We start from the raw sequence: 14,658 nt of genomic DNA, 5'->3' as shown, positions 1-14,658 counted from the left end.
TCCCTCCCATGGGTTTTTCCATGAGAGGGGACAATCATGGAGAGTGATGAAGCTCTTGGTCATGCATGAAAAGAAGAAATGAAAATGACTTATTGGAGGTGCAGCTAGTCCTGACCCAAAACTTTGGTTTCTGAAGATACAAAGCCCTGAGCTGTAAGAAAAGCTGAAACTAAAGTAAAGTGAGGGAGACAGAGAAATTTGATCTTATCTCATTCTATCTACACTATCATTAGAAACTGGAAATGCTCATCCTCCACTTGTGGAGGAAAGAATTGATTCAGTTATCTCATTGAGAAAAAACAATCAGTGTGTTAGAGAAGCCTGAAATACGTGGCATATTTGGTTTCTGTGGCAATTCCAAGCATGGATGGTTTGGAAGGCCCTGCTGAGCATTTTTATGGGTTAGAAAATGAGAATTATAACCAGCAGGCCCCAAGAAATTATTAATAATAATTATTGGTATTCTGGTAGTACCTAGAGGCCCCTATCAAAATCTGTGCCCTACTGCGCTAAGCCTGTACAATTACATAGTAAAAAACAACCTCTACCCTGGAAAGCTTACAATCTAAATAGACAACACAGAAATTGGATGGGAGACGAACACACAGAGAGGTGACATGGCTTGCCCAGTTTCACACAGCAGGTCAGTGGCTAAGTTAAGACTAGAATGCAGGTCTCCTGAGTCACTCACCACTGCCTTAACTGCTGGAACACTCTGCCTCTTCTTGCAGATCCTGAATGGAGGAATAGTGCTAGGCCATCTGATGGGAGATGGAGGGCATAAATACCAGAAGGAACTGAGATCTAGAGTAAAGGTTGGCTTCTGCTTAGATGACTTGAGATGCCAGGGGACATTTTCAAAAACAGGAGCAGAGGACGGAGCAATACACAAAACTGCCCAGTCCCCATTAATATGGGTAGGAGTTGAGCATGGAGACTAAAGATAGCATATAACCCAAGTTCCAACCTGGGTTCCTAAACAAGTGGCCTGCATTCAGAAGCACAGAGCACCCACAATTCTAGTAGAAGTTAATGGAAGATGTTGAAGTTTGGCATCTCTGACATTCAGGCCTTTCCTTTAGCTGTTTCATTTTAGGCACCCAGATTTGAAAAGTTGGCCACAATTAATAAAGTGCAAAGGAGCAATGTTTTGTGAGCAGTGATGTTTTCCGTCATTGCTTATGGTAAAGACAGCCATGAAATACATGTGTGAACAATGTAAGTGTTGCATATGAAAGTCTCCATAGAAAGGGTTAAACAGAGGGAGTTTTACCCAAAGGACTCCCCTAAGGATTTGCTGCAGCAATCACACCTGGACTGTCAGGGGACTGCAGAACAGAGACACCAATGGTCAGAAAGGAAGTTGTTTCCCAGCTACAGGATGGGACACAGATGTAAAATCTGGGGTTTCTGCAAATGAAATTGTCTTGGTATTTTTGTCATCTCTGCTCAAGGGACAGGATTTGTGCAGATTTTGTGAATAAAGATAGAAGAAGAAATGATACTGTGAGTTGTGAAACTAACTTCAGCTAACCTACTGCAAAGCTCCAAATTCTGCTATCACTTGGCAAACAGACAACATCATAAAAGAGCCGGCAGGAGTTTTCTCTTGACATGACTAGGCACATAGGCTAGTCATGTTGTGCAATCAATGATAGAGAATAAAAATGTATTTGCAAAAAGATGCTCTGTGTTTCATCACAATTCTGTCCAGCTACATAATCTAAGCATATAAACCACCAGAGTAAGTGACAAGGACTCAGACCCTCAGCTGTGGCTGAAGTGTGCACAGCACATGGGATTTGCGCAAAGTTGGCTTTTTTACTCCTCCAATCCCAAGCCATCTGTGTGTTGGGCTGATCCCCTACCCTATCTCAGAGCAACCTGAAAGCTGCTCTCAGTTACACCAGCTTCCAATTGGCTTACGGGGCCTACATAGTAGCCAGTAACAGTAGGGTTCATAAGATCCAGGGACATAAGGAAAACCTGGCCAAGTCTCTTTTCACCTGGCCAAACCCCATATGCTCTATGGCACTGGAAGATTCCTCCAGCACTGGGGTGATCCTCCCATGATTGCCTACAGGGGTGCTGGAACGAAGTGGCTTGAAGTGGTTTCCATCATATACAAGGTTTACAGTTTGGTTCAATGGCTCTCAGCAGCCCCACTATGCAAATTGTTCCAACACTCCTGGAACCTACACCAGCTTTACGATCACAAACTGCCAGAAGTGAAGTGAAAAGCAGTGGCACCACAAACAGGATCAGAGCCCAGATTTCTTACCTGTTTCTGGACTCATATATGATCTGTCTACTTGATTATCAAAAACAGGTGCCAATTCACCATGTAATCATTTAAATCCTACACCAGAGTGTTTTTCAGATTTTCAGATGTTTAGCCCAGGGGGCACATCAAGGAATTGCTATTTTAAGATACTATGTTACTTCCTTCTTGAATGTCACTTCAGAAAACCTAAGCCTCCAGTTTTCTGTATTTGCACACTTGGGGCCAATTTCTACCCTTTCTTACATGCATGTGTAAATGATATATTCATCCCTTTGTAATTTAAAGGTATTTTAACCTTCAGTCTGAACCCCTTTAAAATCTAAATCTCTTTTAGCTTGTTACTATGCTGCCTGATAATTCCCCAACAGCCAGCATATAAAAAAGGGTATTTAAACTAATTTTTTCTTGGATCCAATCTATCTAAATGCCACTGACCACAACAGCATCTAAAATTAAACAAACAACCTCTTTTAGAAGTTAGTCCTTAATAAACATGAAATGGAAATCTGCTATAAATTTAATAAGAAGGAGATAAGATATTTAATTCTTCTGAAAATACCATAGTGATCACAAATCCCACGCCAAGCCCAGGTAAAATTGACACAAATGGCACACAATTGTTTCTGAGAAAGGACAAATCAATTTAAAAGAAAAAAAAAAGGTTATTCTTATTAAAAAGGAACCACATTATTTATGGTATCTCTAGGGTCTAGAAGGAGACAATGATCTACAGCAGCATGACTGAATGCTTTACTTTTTCCTCAAAGCTCTCTGATCAGAATGGTGTTTCCCCACCTCCACTTTGCTGACAAATGCTGATGTAAACAGCATACGTACAAAGCATGGGGGTTTTCACGTGAATCCTGTGTTTTTTCCACAAAGCCTCTTACGCTGTACTTCGCTTAAATATATCTTCTCATTTCTGGTTAACCTACATCCCCGCAAGTGTTAATGAGCTTTTAACAGTAGACTGAACCACTTAAAGTGAGACAAAGCCAATTTTTCAAGAAAGCAAATAGTTTCTGGGATTTGGATATGAAGCTCTTACAAAAGATCAAAGACAGTTGTAGCAACGTTTATATATTAAAATGAGATTACAATATTGACAAATTACAATGGACTCCATTTAAAACACGGATCAATCTTTGTCATCAGTCTTGCTAGAAGTAAAACATTTGAGATATAATACCACTGAAATCCTACCAGGAAGGAAGTAGACTTCAGAAGCTATAAACAGAATTTAACAGAAGTAGGAAGTAATTCAAATGCTTTCACATTAGTGACGGGGTAAAAACATTTAAATCAGAGAAAATGTTTTGGGTGTTTTTTCCCCACTTTATTTATCCATTGGTTATTTGGAACAATAGCATGTTGTCACATAAGTCAAACACAGTCTTTAAAAATCAATTTACAATGTAATTCACGGTACCATTCTAGATATTCATTGCTCTTTTTCAAAAATAGATGTTTCTGGCTTTTTGTTTGTGTTAAATACATTTTCACCTGGAGGCTTTCCTACACTACAAATAGGGTACTCATAATTAGTTCAGAATTTACAGACAGTCCTACTGGATATCACATGCAACTTCTTATTGGATGCTTTTCTTTCTTTTTTTTTTTTTTTAAATCCCTTCTTCTTCTTCAACAGCTGCTAACTTTACTGTACTGTGCTCCTGAGGGGAGTATAGTTAAAAGCTCCTTCCAAAGCCAAGCTTAATGTACCTCTGACTTTGGATGGCAGAAGATGCAACACAAACAGATGGATAGTTTCCCCTTCCTAAAAGACTTCATAGATCTCTTGCACAGTTTGCAGACTCTCCTCTTGCTTTGGGTTACTGAGTACAATGGCATATGCTGTTGCTACTCCACTAGGACAGTTCCTATTGTTTAATTTGATCACCTCCCTTTGGTCCTATCACAACTCCTCTCCTCTCTCTCAAACACACACCCCAGTACCTCAATCTTTAGGCCCCAATTCAGGAAAGCACTAGAATTCGGCATGCACGTACATGCTTTGCTGAGTAGGAATGGACTTAAGCACATGCTCAAACTAAGAGCTTACGTGCTTAGCTGAATCGGGGCAGTACCATAACAGCAATGCTAGGTTGTCTACAGCGAACCTGTGAAATTCTGGCCATCATTATCAAGGCATTGATAAAATCAGTGTAAGTTTGGAAAGTTCTTCTCTCCAGGGCTATAATGGGTAAAACCTGGAACACATTTTGAGAAGCTGCCTCATTCTACACTTGCAATTCGCTGCTTTCCTGGAAGGTACCACATTCAAACAACAAGTAGTTCAATACAATCAGCTTTTAGACTTACATGACACTAACCTATCCTAAAATATCTACCAGCAAAAAATAAATGTAATTTGTAAATGAATCTACAAACGTTCAGTGTTTCTGTAGCCTTTATTCTAAAACATAGAAGCTTATGAAGCTGTGATCTTTATACCCTTGATGGAACAATCTGAAACTCCCCTCACATTCCAGAAGGATTAAAACTGATCACTTAACAGTAAGTGCCATTCTTTGCTCCCATAAGGCATCATCTGGTTCTCACTAAAGGTCAATGGGACTTTCACTATTGATTTCCATGGGAGCGGGGTCAAAGGCCAACATAACTAACTTACAACCTCTTGTATTTTCCCGAAGGAATTTAGTAATATCATCCTGAAAATAGCATATTCCAAGTCAAACTTGATGAATTGGACAAATAGTTCAATATTTCCAATGTGCAGTGATACTGAAAACAGATACCACTATGCCTCAACTTTAAGAATCAGGATTTCACATAAGCCATAGAAGACATCAAGGTCCAAATTCTGAAGTTGATGGGAGCTCCAGGCATCCAATAGCAGAATCTGGCCCTCAGTGATTTTTATTCCCTGCAACGTCTACAATTCAGCAAAGGAAAAAATACATCTTTTTCAAAGTGAACTAACACTGAATGTTTTCATATTTCAGACTTCCTTTCTTGTGGTCTGTTCCTGCAATCTTTACATAAACAAACCTCCCACTGACTTAACTGAGTCTCTTGCCGGAGATGGCAATGCAGGATTAGGCCCTTAAGAACTAACCCCACCTCAGAAAACAACACATCTGATCTACAAAGCTGAACTGGTGGGGTCCAGGACTAGATTCTGAGATGTGTGCGGAGACGCTCAACAAGAGAAGCAATGACTATTAGGAAAAGTTAAAACCACATCCAATACTGTATATCAGTTCATTTCTTCAGTCCTGCACATAAAAGTCCCATTGATTTCAACTGAAGTTCTGCATGCTTCACTGGACTAAAATATACATAGAAATGTGCAAATTAAAAAGGGTTGGAGGCTGACTAATGCAGAGATTTGAATGTCTGTGAGATAGAGTATTCCCCTAAGAACACGTAAGTCAGGAAAGATATTTCAAGTAAGGAAGAACATTGAAACATAATGAACTGATAAACTGGCCTTATGGGAGGGGAGAAAAGGGGGGATATTATATCCCAAAATAGTATGCATCTTTAAGATGTATAAAGTTCCCTAGAATGTGAGTCTGCTGTCAGACCATATACAATTTTGTTCTAGCTAGAAATTCAAACAAAGTATATTTCTAACCGTGGAGAGGATCTTTCTGGCATGAGAAATATAAATTCACAGATTTTTAAGGCCAGAACAGACCATTATGACCATCTAGTCTGACCTCCTGCATAACATAGACTGTAGAATTTCACACACACATCCCAGTATTGACAGATCTCTCTCTCTCTCTGTCATACAAAGGAGTTCCAAGTTCATTTGCATATGCAAGCAAATAATCAACACCCCAGCATTAAGAGTTGTAAATTTCCTGAAATTATACTTTTTTTTTTTTTTTTTTTTTTTACTTTTTAAAACAAAAAGTTAGGATAGATATTCCCAGCTCTACTAATACTATGGGCCAAAGTCTGCTCTTCTTTGGACACTTGGCTCCCACTGACTTCCATACACAAGGAAGGGAGCTGTAGGTGCACAGCCAAAAGCAGAACTTGACCTTGTGTAAGTCAATGACTCTTTTTGTGAATATTTACCATATCTATACAAATGTACCTTGGAAATCTATTTCATGTTACATATATGTGCCAGTGAGAATGACCACCAAAATATAATCATATATGAAAGAATAATTATCAAAGATTACAGTCATTTTCTCAAAAACCTGTTTTATTCTATGGTCTAGAATTCAAATCAATGATCCCACCTGCCACACAGACAGCAAAAACTCCCAGATCTAGAGATTGTTAGAGAGAAGCATCAGTTGCTTGCTGACTCTCCAACATTAAATGGCCACCCTTCACAATGTGCCACCCCAAATACGCCATCTAGACAACTCTTCTAAGTGCTTTTATGGGTATCAATCTACTAACAGCAGTGATAATAACAAAATTCACTGTGAAGAGAAATGTCAGGCATAAAAATATATCTCTCATTAGGATTGGATTTTTTAAAAAAAATACACACTGAAACTTTCATAGAAGAATATAGGCATAAAAAGTTTACCACGCTTAACAATCTAAATTCTTAACCACTTACATATGTAGCTATTCACAACAAAACATTTATGGATGCCTAGGCCACTTGTGTGCCATCTTTCCCACAGTAGCTACAGCTTCATGCTGGGAATACTGCCAATATATTTCCCCGCCCTGAGATTTGTAATCACAAATAAATAGCTCTGCAAATATCATAACATTGTAAACTCTGAATTTAAGTCTTCAGCAAGAAGTCATCCTCAAACCATGGAGAATGTTTAAACAATGTAAACATATCAAACATTTTGTCAGTTTTCACAGTTATCCCCAGCAACCGCGGAATCTATGTGAGATGTACCATCCAAATCTTGAAGCCCCATAGTTTCTATTGTACGATATTGTTGTTCTGGTTCATTTTCCAATCTCTGAGACTTTGTTTTCCTGAATAAATCCAGCTGTGATTTGGATCCCCAAGATGTGATCCAGCTCTGTTCTTCCAATATGCATCATCTTTACAAAGCCTTAAACACACTCCTTCTGAGGAGATTATTCTTGAATGGAGGAATGGCGAATAGATCTGTGGTAATCCTCTGGACTAGTGACATGTTCTGGTAAATCATAGCCTCTCAGAAAATGTCCACTGTTTTGTTGAGCAAAGTAATACAGCTGCCTTGCAAACATTGGCTCAACCTTAACAACAGATAAAAATGTTATTGAAGCGTGATAGCATGATTCCATATTGTTCGTATTAGCTATTTACTCAACAATAAAAAGATGTTTAAAACAAGCCAAAATAAAACAGTTCCACATACCAAAATGGAAAGAAAATGCACTCTGTTCTCATTGAGCTCTGCCTTTACTTCAACTCCAGATTCTTAGAGCTAGCTGCAGTTTTTGCTGACAAATACCCATTGCATAAAGCATGCGTTTGCAAATGTCCCCTGTCAGCTAGTCCATATGTACATGCGACGCCTGATTTGTGTGTGCCCATATTTCTATGGCTAAATTAGGCACGGCCAAATGCGGGCCCAGTTTCACATGCTTAACTTTAAAAATCAGTCCCTTATTCTGAGTCCAAGTCTAACGTTTCTAAATTTAAATGTTATTGTATGTGCATTCATCCCTAACTGTATCTGTTCAGCACTGCACTGGTCTAATAGGGCCAAGCTTTTGTGAAGTGTTTGAGCGGCTCTACTCATTTTGCTTGTCTCACTAGCCCCAAGAGGCCCCAGCTTTGCACAGTGCCTTAGTTAAATACTTAACTTTGACTCCTAGGATATAAAAACTTGAGACTTATAAATGGGGAACAAATATTTTCTGAGAAAAGATCCGAGATCCTCTAAACATTTAGACGCAGCCCTGCATGGACATCACTTTATGGAGGAAAGGTGTGTGGGTGGCAGGGGGAAGAACATGTCCTCCCTAGCTTTCAGCCGACATCAGCAGTGGAGGAAGGGACAGGAGTTTGAGGCTGATGCTTACTGTAGCAATTCAGCAATCTCTCGCCACTTCCCCTCATCAGCTGTTGGACTGGTCAGCTGGACAGGAAGGAAGCAACTGCAGGTGTAACCGCCTGCTGCGAGGGGCTGTTCTGGGCCTCTGCTGGGCAGGCATGCAACTGAATGCTCTATGAAGCCTGCTCAGTTCCCGCCCTCCCCATCCCCCATCAGTTCCAAGTGCAGAACAGGGGGACCCAAGGCAGGGGCTGAGCCAATTCCAGAGAAGAGATTAAGCTGCCAGCCAGCATAACCAGGGTCAGATATGAGGCAGAGCGCTGGAGGAGAGACCAAACTCACTGAGTTATGGGGGCGGGAAGGTGGGGGGGGGCAGTGGGCACAGGCTCAGAGGAGAGTCTTTGTGGGCGGAGGGAGAGAATATGTTTGAGAAGAGGAGGGCTGTGGGGAAAGGGTACTTTGAAGGGGGGCCAGAAATTTGGAAAGCAGATGGGAGGAGAGAGGGAGTGGCTGGGAAGTGGGAGGTGTTATGGATGGTGGAGATGTAGGAGAGAATTTGTACTGTTGGGGGCCTAAGCAGGGAATGAGGAGGCTTGAGGTCCAATGATATCTCTGATCTTTGCTCAAATAATTACGCCATTGTATTCCTGGCTCGATACTCCCCAGCAATCTAAAGATGCAGGACTGATGTCTGGGTTGGGGGGGCATGTGTTAGAGTTAGAGGATCTCTGAAAGGAAGAAAAAGCTAACCTGACCATGGGAACATTCATTCCAACAGAGGATGTCTGGGGAGGACAGCAAACTGAACTTGGAAGCTGTAATCCTCTACCCAGGGGAACCACAGGGCAATGCGTTGCAGGCAGATAGTGGTAAGGAAGTTACATAATTTGTAAAGGGAAGGTAATTATTTTATTACAAAAATCTCTGGCCCATCACCTTAGCATCTGGATGACTTATAAAATTAAACACCAATATTCTCCCACTTCGAAGAGAATGGCAATAAACTAAACCCTGCCTCTAGCGTGGACAGGGAGACCATGGGTACATCTCCTTTGTGGAGCTCGGGTTTTGGAAAGCAGCTGATCCCAGCCTCCACTATTGCTTACACTGGTGCAGCTGCACTGCTGCAGGGAAATGAATGTAAAAGTATGCAGTATAGTCAAGGCCCAGGGTTACGAAGATAGCCGCCAAGAGGTGAAGCAAGAATAACCCAAGCAATAAAGCCTGCCTCAGTCTGCTATGGCATTTTGCGGTGCAGACACCTGAGGCTAGGAGGGGCGAAAGGGGAGGGGGTATCTCTGAGAAAGCTTAGATGCTGCAGCATACTTATGTGGCAATTTTAAAAGAATCCACAGTTATGCGCCAGCTTTGGCAGTCATGCAATAATATTCTAGGCAAGGCCCTGCTTACTAGTGTCACATGGCTGACACTAGTCAAACTGTTCCATTTAGCTAATAGTCGTAATCGCGCCTCTCAAGTGCTTTCATCAGTAGATCGCAAAGCGCTTTACAAAGGAGGTCAGTCTTCTTATCTCCATTTTTTACAGATGGGGAAACTAAGGCACAGGGCGGGATATGACTTGCCAGCGGGCTAATGGCAGAGCAGGGAACTGAACCTAGGTCTCCCAGTCCAGTGCCCTAGCCACTAGACTATACTGCCTCCCTCACAGCTTACTGATGAGAGGAAGAGAAGGCTGCCTGTCAGATTCACATACTCTTCATTTTAAACTAAGAAATGAAATAAATCATACTTACGTGGGCTGTAATTAGCTTCCTCTGCCTTTGTGGGTCTGGAAATTCCTCTCCAAAACACAGAGCAACCTGGAATCTAGGCAATGGACGTCCATGGTGGGCAAAAGCTTGCAATTCTGAAGACAGAAAAGATATGTTCAGAAAATCCTCACCATCAATGGCTGAGTTCCAGAGTTAGCAGTGAAGCAGAACAGAGCAGACTACAGGAGCAGAACAGCAGACTACAGGAGCAATGAAGAGGTTCTATTGGACAACTGGCAAAAGTGATGACAGGGTCTAGCAAAGGGAAAGCGAGTCTGGGAGAAAGGAGAGATACCAGCATCAAGGATCTTGGAGATTTTGCCACAGATCAGGGAGAGAACACAGATAAATACCAGCAAGGGACAAATAGCTGAAAACTTTGTCTCCCTCCAAGAGCTAAGAGACTCCAATTATTCTATTTGTATTGCATTTTGAGTAATTTCATATAAACAGCAATTGGGATTTCCTCAGATTCATGCTTGTGTCTGGCTCAACAACAGAAACTTCTGAAACATTCTTCAGGACTTTTGAACTTTGCCGGTTTAAGTTTCTCCCATCCACATATACATTTCAGAAGGATCATGCTATGTAAGTCACATTGCACGACTTCTTTCAAAAACAATGGTGCTGAGATGTTGCAGGAAAGCCTGTCACCCTTAAGAGTAGAACTGAGAGCAATTTAAGTAACAAAAGTGTTTACACTGACTTCAGACTATACTTCTGTGCCCACTGCTTGTGATGACTGAACCTCAGAGGATGGATTGTTCATTAGAAAGTAGATGGCAAATCTCAGGACTAGCTTGCAATGCAGCTAGTACACCTTTGTAAGGGCCTGATCTTACTCCCACTTAAGACAATGGCTTCAGTGGGAGCAGGAGCAGGCCCAGACAGAACCATGTTAGTGTCTGTATACTGTCCATCCCGCCCCCCGCCAGGTCATGAATCCACAGGAATGTAATTAGTTCAGATCACATATTTTCTGGATGGTTTGCTTTTCGCTTCTACTACAGGAGCCAGGGTCCCAGAGATCTCATGTGAGCTCTCTCTATAGGTATGTCTACACAGCAATCAGAGGTGTGATTACAGCGCAGGTAGACATATTCGCACTAGCAGAGCTAAAAATAGCAGTCTGAATGAGGCCGCATGGACTCGCAATGCACATAAGTCCCCAGGGTCCCCAGCATGCTTGTATAATCCACACTGGAGCCCACGTTACCACATCAACGTTGTTATTTTTAGGCATTTTAGCATAGGGAAAGCCAGTGTGGGTCTGACTACCCAAGCTGCAATCACATCTCAGATTGCAGTGTGGACAGACCCTTTGAAAAGGGCCAGGCTCAAACACAGTGACATCTGTGGCCTTTCATTGCCCCCCTCATCCTCCTTTCCCCTCTCTGCTGCTGTCACTTGTTGGGTCATGTCTATTTTTATACTGCAAACTCTGTAGAGGAGGCACTTTGGGTGAAATCCTGGCCCCACTGAAGTCAGTGAGAGTCTTACCATTGTCTTCAATAGGGCCAGGATTCCATCCCTGCTATTGCTCTGTAAAGCACTGAGATTTCTTTAGGCACAACAAAACATCATCAAAAATGTTAGTTTATAATACAATACCACGAAAATCTCAAAAGGCTGCAATTTGCAAAGTGCAAATTTGGTTATAGTCATCCTTTGATTCTAATAAACAATAACAACACCATATAGGTCTTATACAGCACATTTAACCCGCAGAGCTCCAAGCGCTTTACCAAGGACATCAGCATCATTAGCCCCATTTCACAGATGGGGATACTGAGGCACAGAGAGGGGAAGTAACCTGTACAAAGTCACTCAGCAGGACAGTGGCACAGTCAGGAAAAGAACCCAGGTCTCCTGAATTCCAGTCCAGTGCTCTAGTCACTAGGCAATACTGCCTCTCAAATATATAAATATTTATATTATTTATATTAATAGGCAATGTGTGGGGGAGATGTTTACAAGAGGGCTCCACTTGGGTTAAAATACATTGGCCACTGGCATCGTAAAATTAACAGTATTTAATTGAATTTAAAAAAAAGAAAACCACATCTTTATTTCAACATCCGTAGGACCTTTTGCTTTACATGAGGTCTTTTTTATGTCATTGACTTATAAAGAGCTAATAATGCTCTGTAATGTGGTTCATGTCTTTTGGGAAACCTTGCAAAAGGAAATCAATCATAAAATATTTTAAAATTAACACAATATTGGGATGGGGGACAGCACCTTGCAGAGAGAAAGCCTGGGCTTGTGATTAAGGTATTATACTGGGATTCAAGAGATGTGGGCTCAGTTCCCGTGAAACCTTGGACAAGTCACAAAATCTCTCCATGACGGACTTCCCCCATCCGTAAAATGGGCATAACAACACTTCCTTTCTTCCACAATTTGCCTGTCTTCTCTATTCCGATTGAATGCTCTTTGGGGCAGGGACTGTTTCTTACTCTGTGTAAGTGCAGTGCCCAGCACAACGGGGCTCTAGTCTCAGTTGAGGCCTCTACGTTCAACTGAATAATAAATTATAATGATGAATAATAAATTAATAATTAATGACAAATAGAGTACAGTTCTCTTTGAACAAAAAAGTAGGTAATGTTCTCTCTCTATTTCCAACAAGCCCTAAAAATGCTCACAACCTGCTAGGAGCAGAGGGGTAGATTTTCAGTTCTTTGGTATGATCATCCAACGCTGCACTCACTTAGGTGTCATAAGAGGGGGCAAGGAGGAGTCTGGGGTCGGTGCAATTCCCGATTAATAAGTCCCAGTGTTACTACTGGGGAAAGAACCCCATCCCTACCTCTCCTCTCTCACAGAATTTTACTCAGGCCTTGTCTACGCTACAGGGGGAGATCGATCTAAGTTACGCAACTTCAGCTATGTGAATAATGTAGCTGAAGTCGACGTACTTAGATCTACTTATCGCGGGGTCCACACAAGGCGATGTTGACGGGAGACGCTCTCCCATCGACTCCCCTTGCGTTTCTCATTCAGATGGAGTACAGGAGTCAATGGGAGCACAATCTGCGGTCAATTTAGCAGGTCTTCACTAGACCCGCTAAATCGACCACCGACGCATCGTGCTTCAATTCCCCAGTAAGTGTAGACAAGCCCTCAGCCTCAGTGATTCTCAAAGTATTGCAGCATAATAGCCCTGGGAAAGGATGGGATAGAGAAGGGAGTTGGCCCATGAAGAGTTTCAGAAATGATCTTCAATATGAAAGAGAATCAGAGAATCCCAGCTGTTCCAAATGCATGAAAGCATGTACTTGAGGTCCTCTCACTGCTCTGAGCATGTCACTTTGCTCTTCAAACAGCTCCACTGGCTCCCTCTCATCTCCTGGGTCAAATTCAGACTTCAACTGCCAGGTTTTCACATGCCTCCGCAAATCAGGTCTCATTTCCTTCTATTCTAGCTCCAGCTGCCTACTTTCCACTCATGCAAGCCTCCTTAACGCCCCTTGATACCCTTCTCCAATTCCAGTCTTTGAGCCTTCTCCAAATTCTCTCTCTCTCCTGGTTTGCTAAAGTCATCACTCAGATCTCTCCATAAATAACCCAGATGTTAGAATGTGGTCACCCCTGTACTATAGGCCAGAATCACAAAGCCCAATCTTTCAGTGAGTCCCGTATGGACATATCCCCGCACCAATACACAGCCGTATCAATTAAAGGCCACAGCCCAGGCTCTGCATCTTCCTTCTGTGAATTCTTTGGGACATGCATCTCTTACTAGAAGTCTGGAGTGTTTCCATCCCCTAAGGGTCTGATTTTCTGACTGTCCGCACCCAAATGTACACTTGATTTGGGAGCTCACTAACCAAATTTAATGTGTAGCTATGGTATGTGCATGGCAAAATAGTCACTTAAGAAGTTACCTGGCTAGCTGCACGTTACACCCCAATTTGCACACACTGTTGTGATAACTGCACACAAATTAAGCATGCAATCGTCCACGTGTTTGCACACGCATTTGCAAACACATAACTTAGAAAACTGTGCTTAAGTTAACCTTTGGGAATAGGCTTCTAAACAGATACTGCCACATATCCTGTGAATGGTTTGGAAGAGCCAGATTTAATTTAAAGTGGCATCTGAAAAAGGAAAAGGGACTTCCAGGCACATGATTGCAGGCATAACGATACATCTTACAATTAGCATACAATAGAAGTTGTAACCCCATAAATTCAGCTCAAATTCCCCTTTTTAACTGTCAATTTTCATATCCTCTTCAGATGTATATTTAAATGTATATGATGCTTGATAATTCTGCTAGGATGACACATCAAAGTCTGGAAAATGAAATATTATAAAGGCAGCGGCTCATTTGGGGTATTTTTTTAAAGCATTGCATTATTTTTCTACGAAACTGTAACTTATACCAATATATAGGTCTGAAAGGCAGTAAGGTGTTCTGCACAGGAGGAGAGACTCTAAAACTGCCACTCTAAAACTTAACAGCTCAACTGTAGCTCTGCCACAAGCCCTAGTAAGGGGCAGCATATAATTGTGCCGCCCTGTTTCTCCCCTTACTCTAGGGGAGGGGAAGTAATCTGCGTCCACCCCTTTCCCTGGAGCAGGTTGCTCATCTCTCTGTGCTAGCTCAGAAGTGCTGGTCAGCATCTTGGAAATTGCAGCCAAG

The 14,658-nt window shown here is 41.8% G+C and overlaps 1 protein-coding gene across 5 annotated transcripts in view; it reads right to left on the bottom strand.

Moving 5' to 3' along the window:
- Window positions 1-3,605: 3,605 nt before the first annotated feature.
- Window positions 3,606-14,658, bottom strand: part of LOC102944150 (interferon regulatory factor 4) — a 119,404-nt gene continuing 108,351 nt past the window's right edge. For all 5 annotated transcript variants that reach the window (XM_043540182.1, XM_037893232.2, XM_037893240.2 and 2 more), the window contains 2 exons: window positions 9,987-10,099; window positions 3,606-7,468 (listed from right to left, as the gene is read on the bottom strand). In XM_043540182.1, coding sequence (XP_043396117.1) covers window positions 7,325-7,468; window positions 9,987-10,099 — 257 coding nt within the window. In that variant the 3' untranslated portion in view covers window positions 3,606-7,324. The remainder of the gene's footprint in view (window positions 7,469-9,986; window positions 10,100-14,658) is intronic.

Source organism: Chelonia mydas, chromosome 2, assembly GCF_015237465.2.
Source record: "Chelonia mydas isolate rCheMyd1 chromosome 2, rCheMyd1.pri.v2, whole genome shotgun sequence".
Classification (NCBI taxonomy): domain Eukaryota; kingdom Metazoa; phylum Chordata; order Testudines; family Cheloniidae; genus Chelonia; species Chelonia mydas.
Note: the sequence above shows the minus strand (reverse complement) of the source record. Positions and strands in the feature narration are given on the sequence as shown.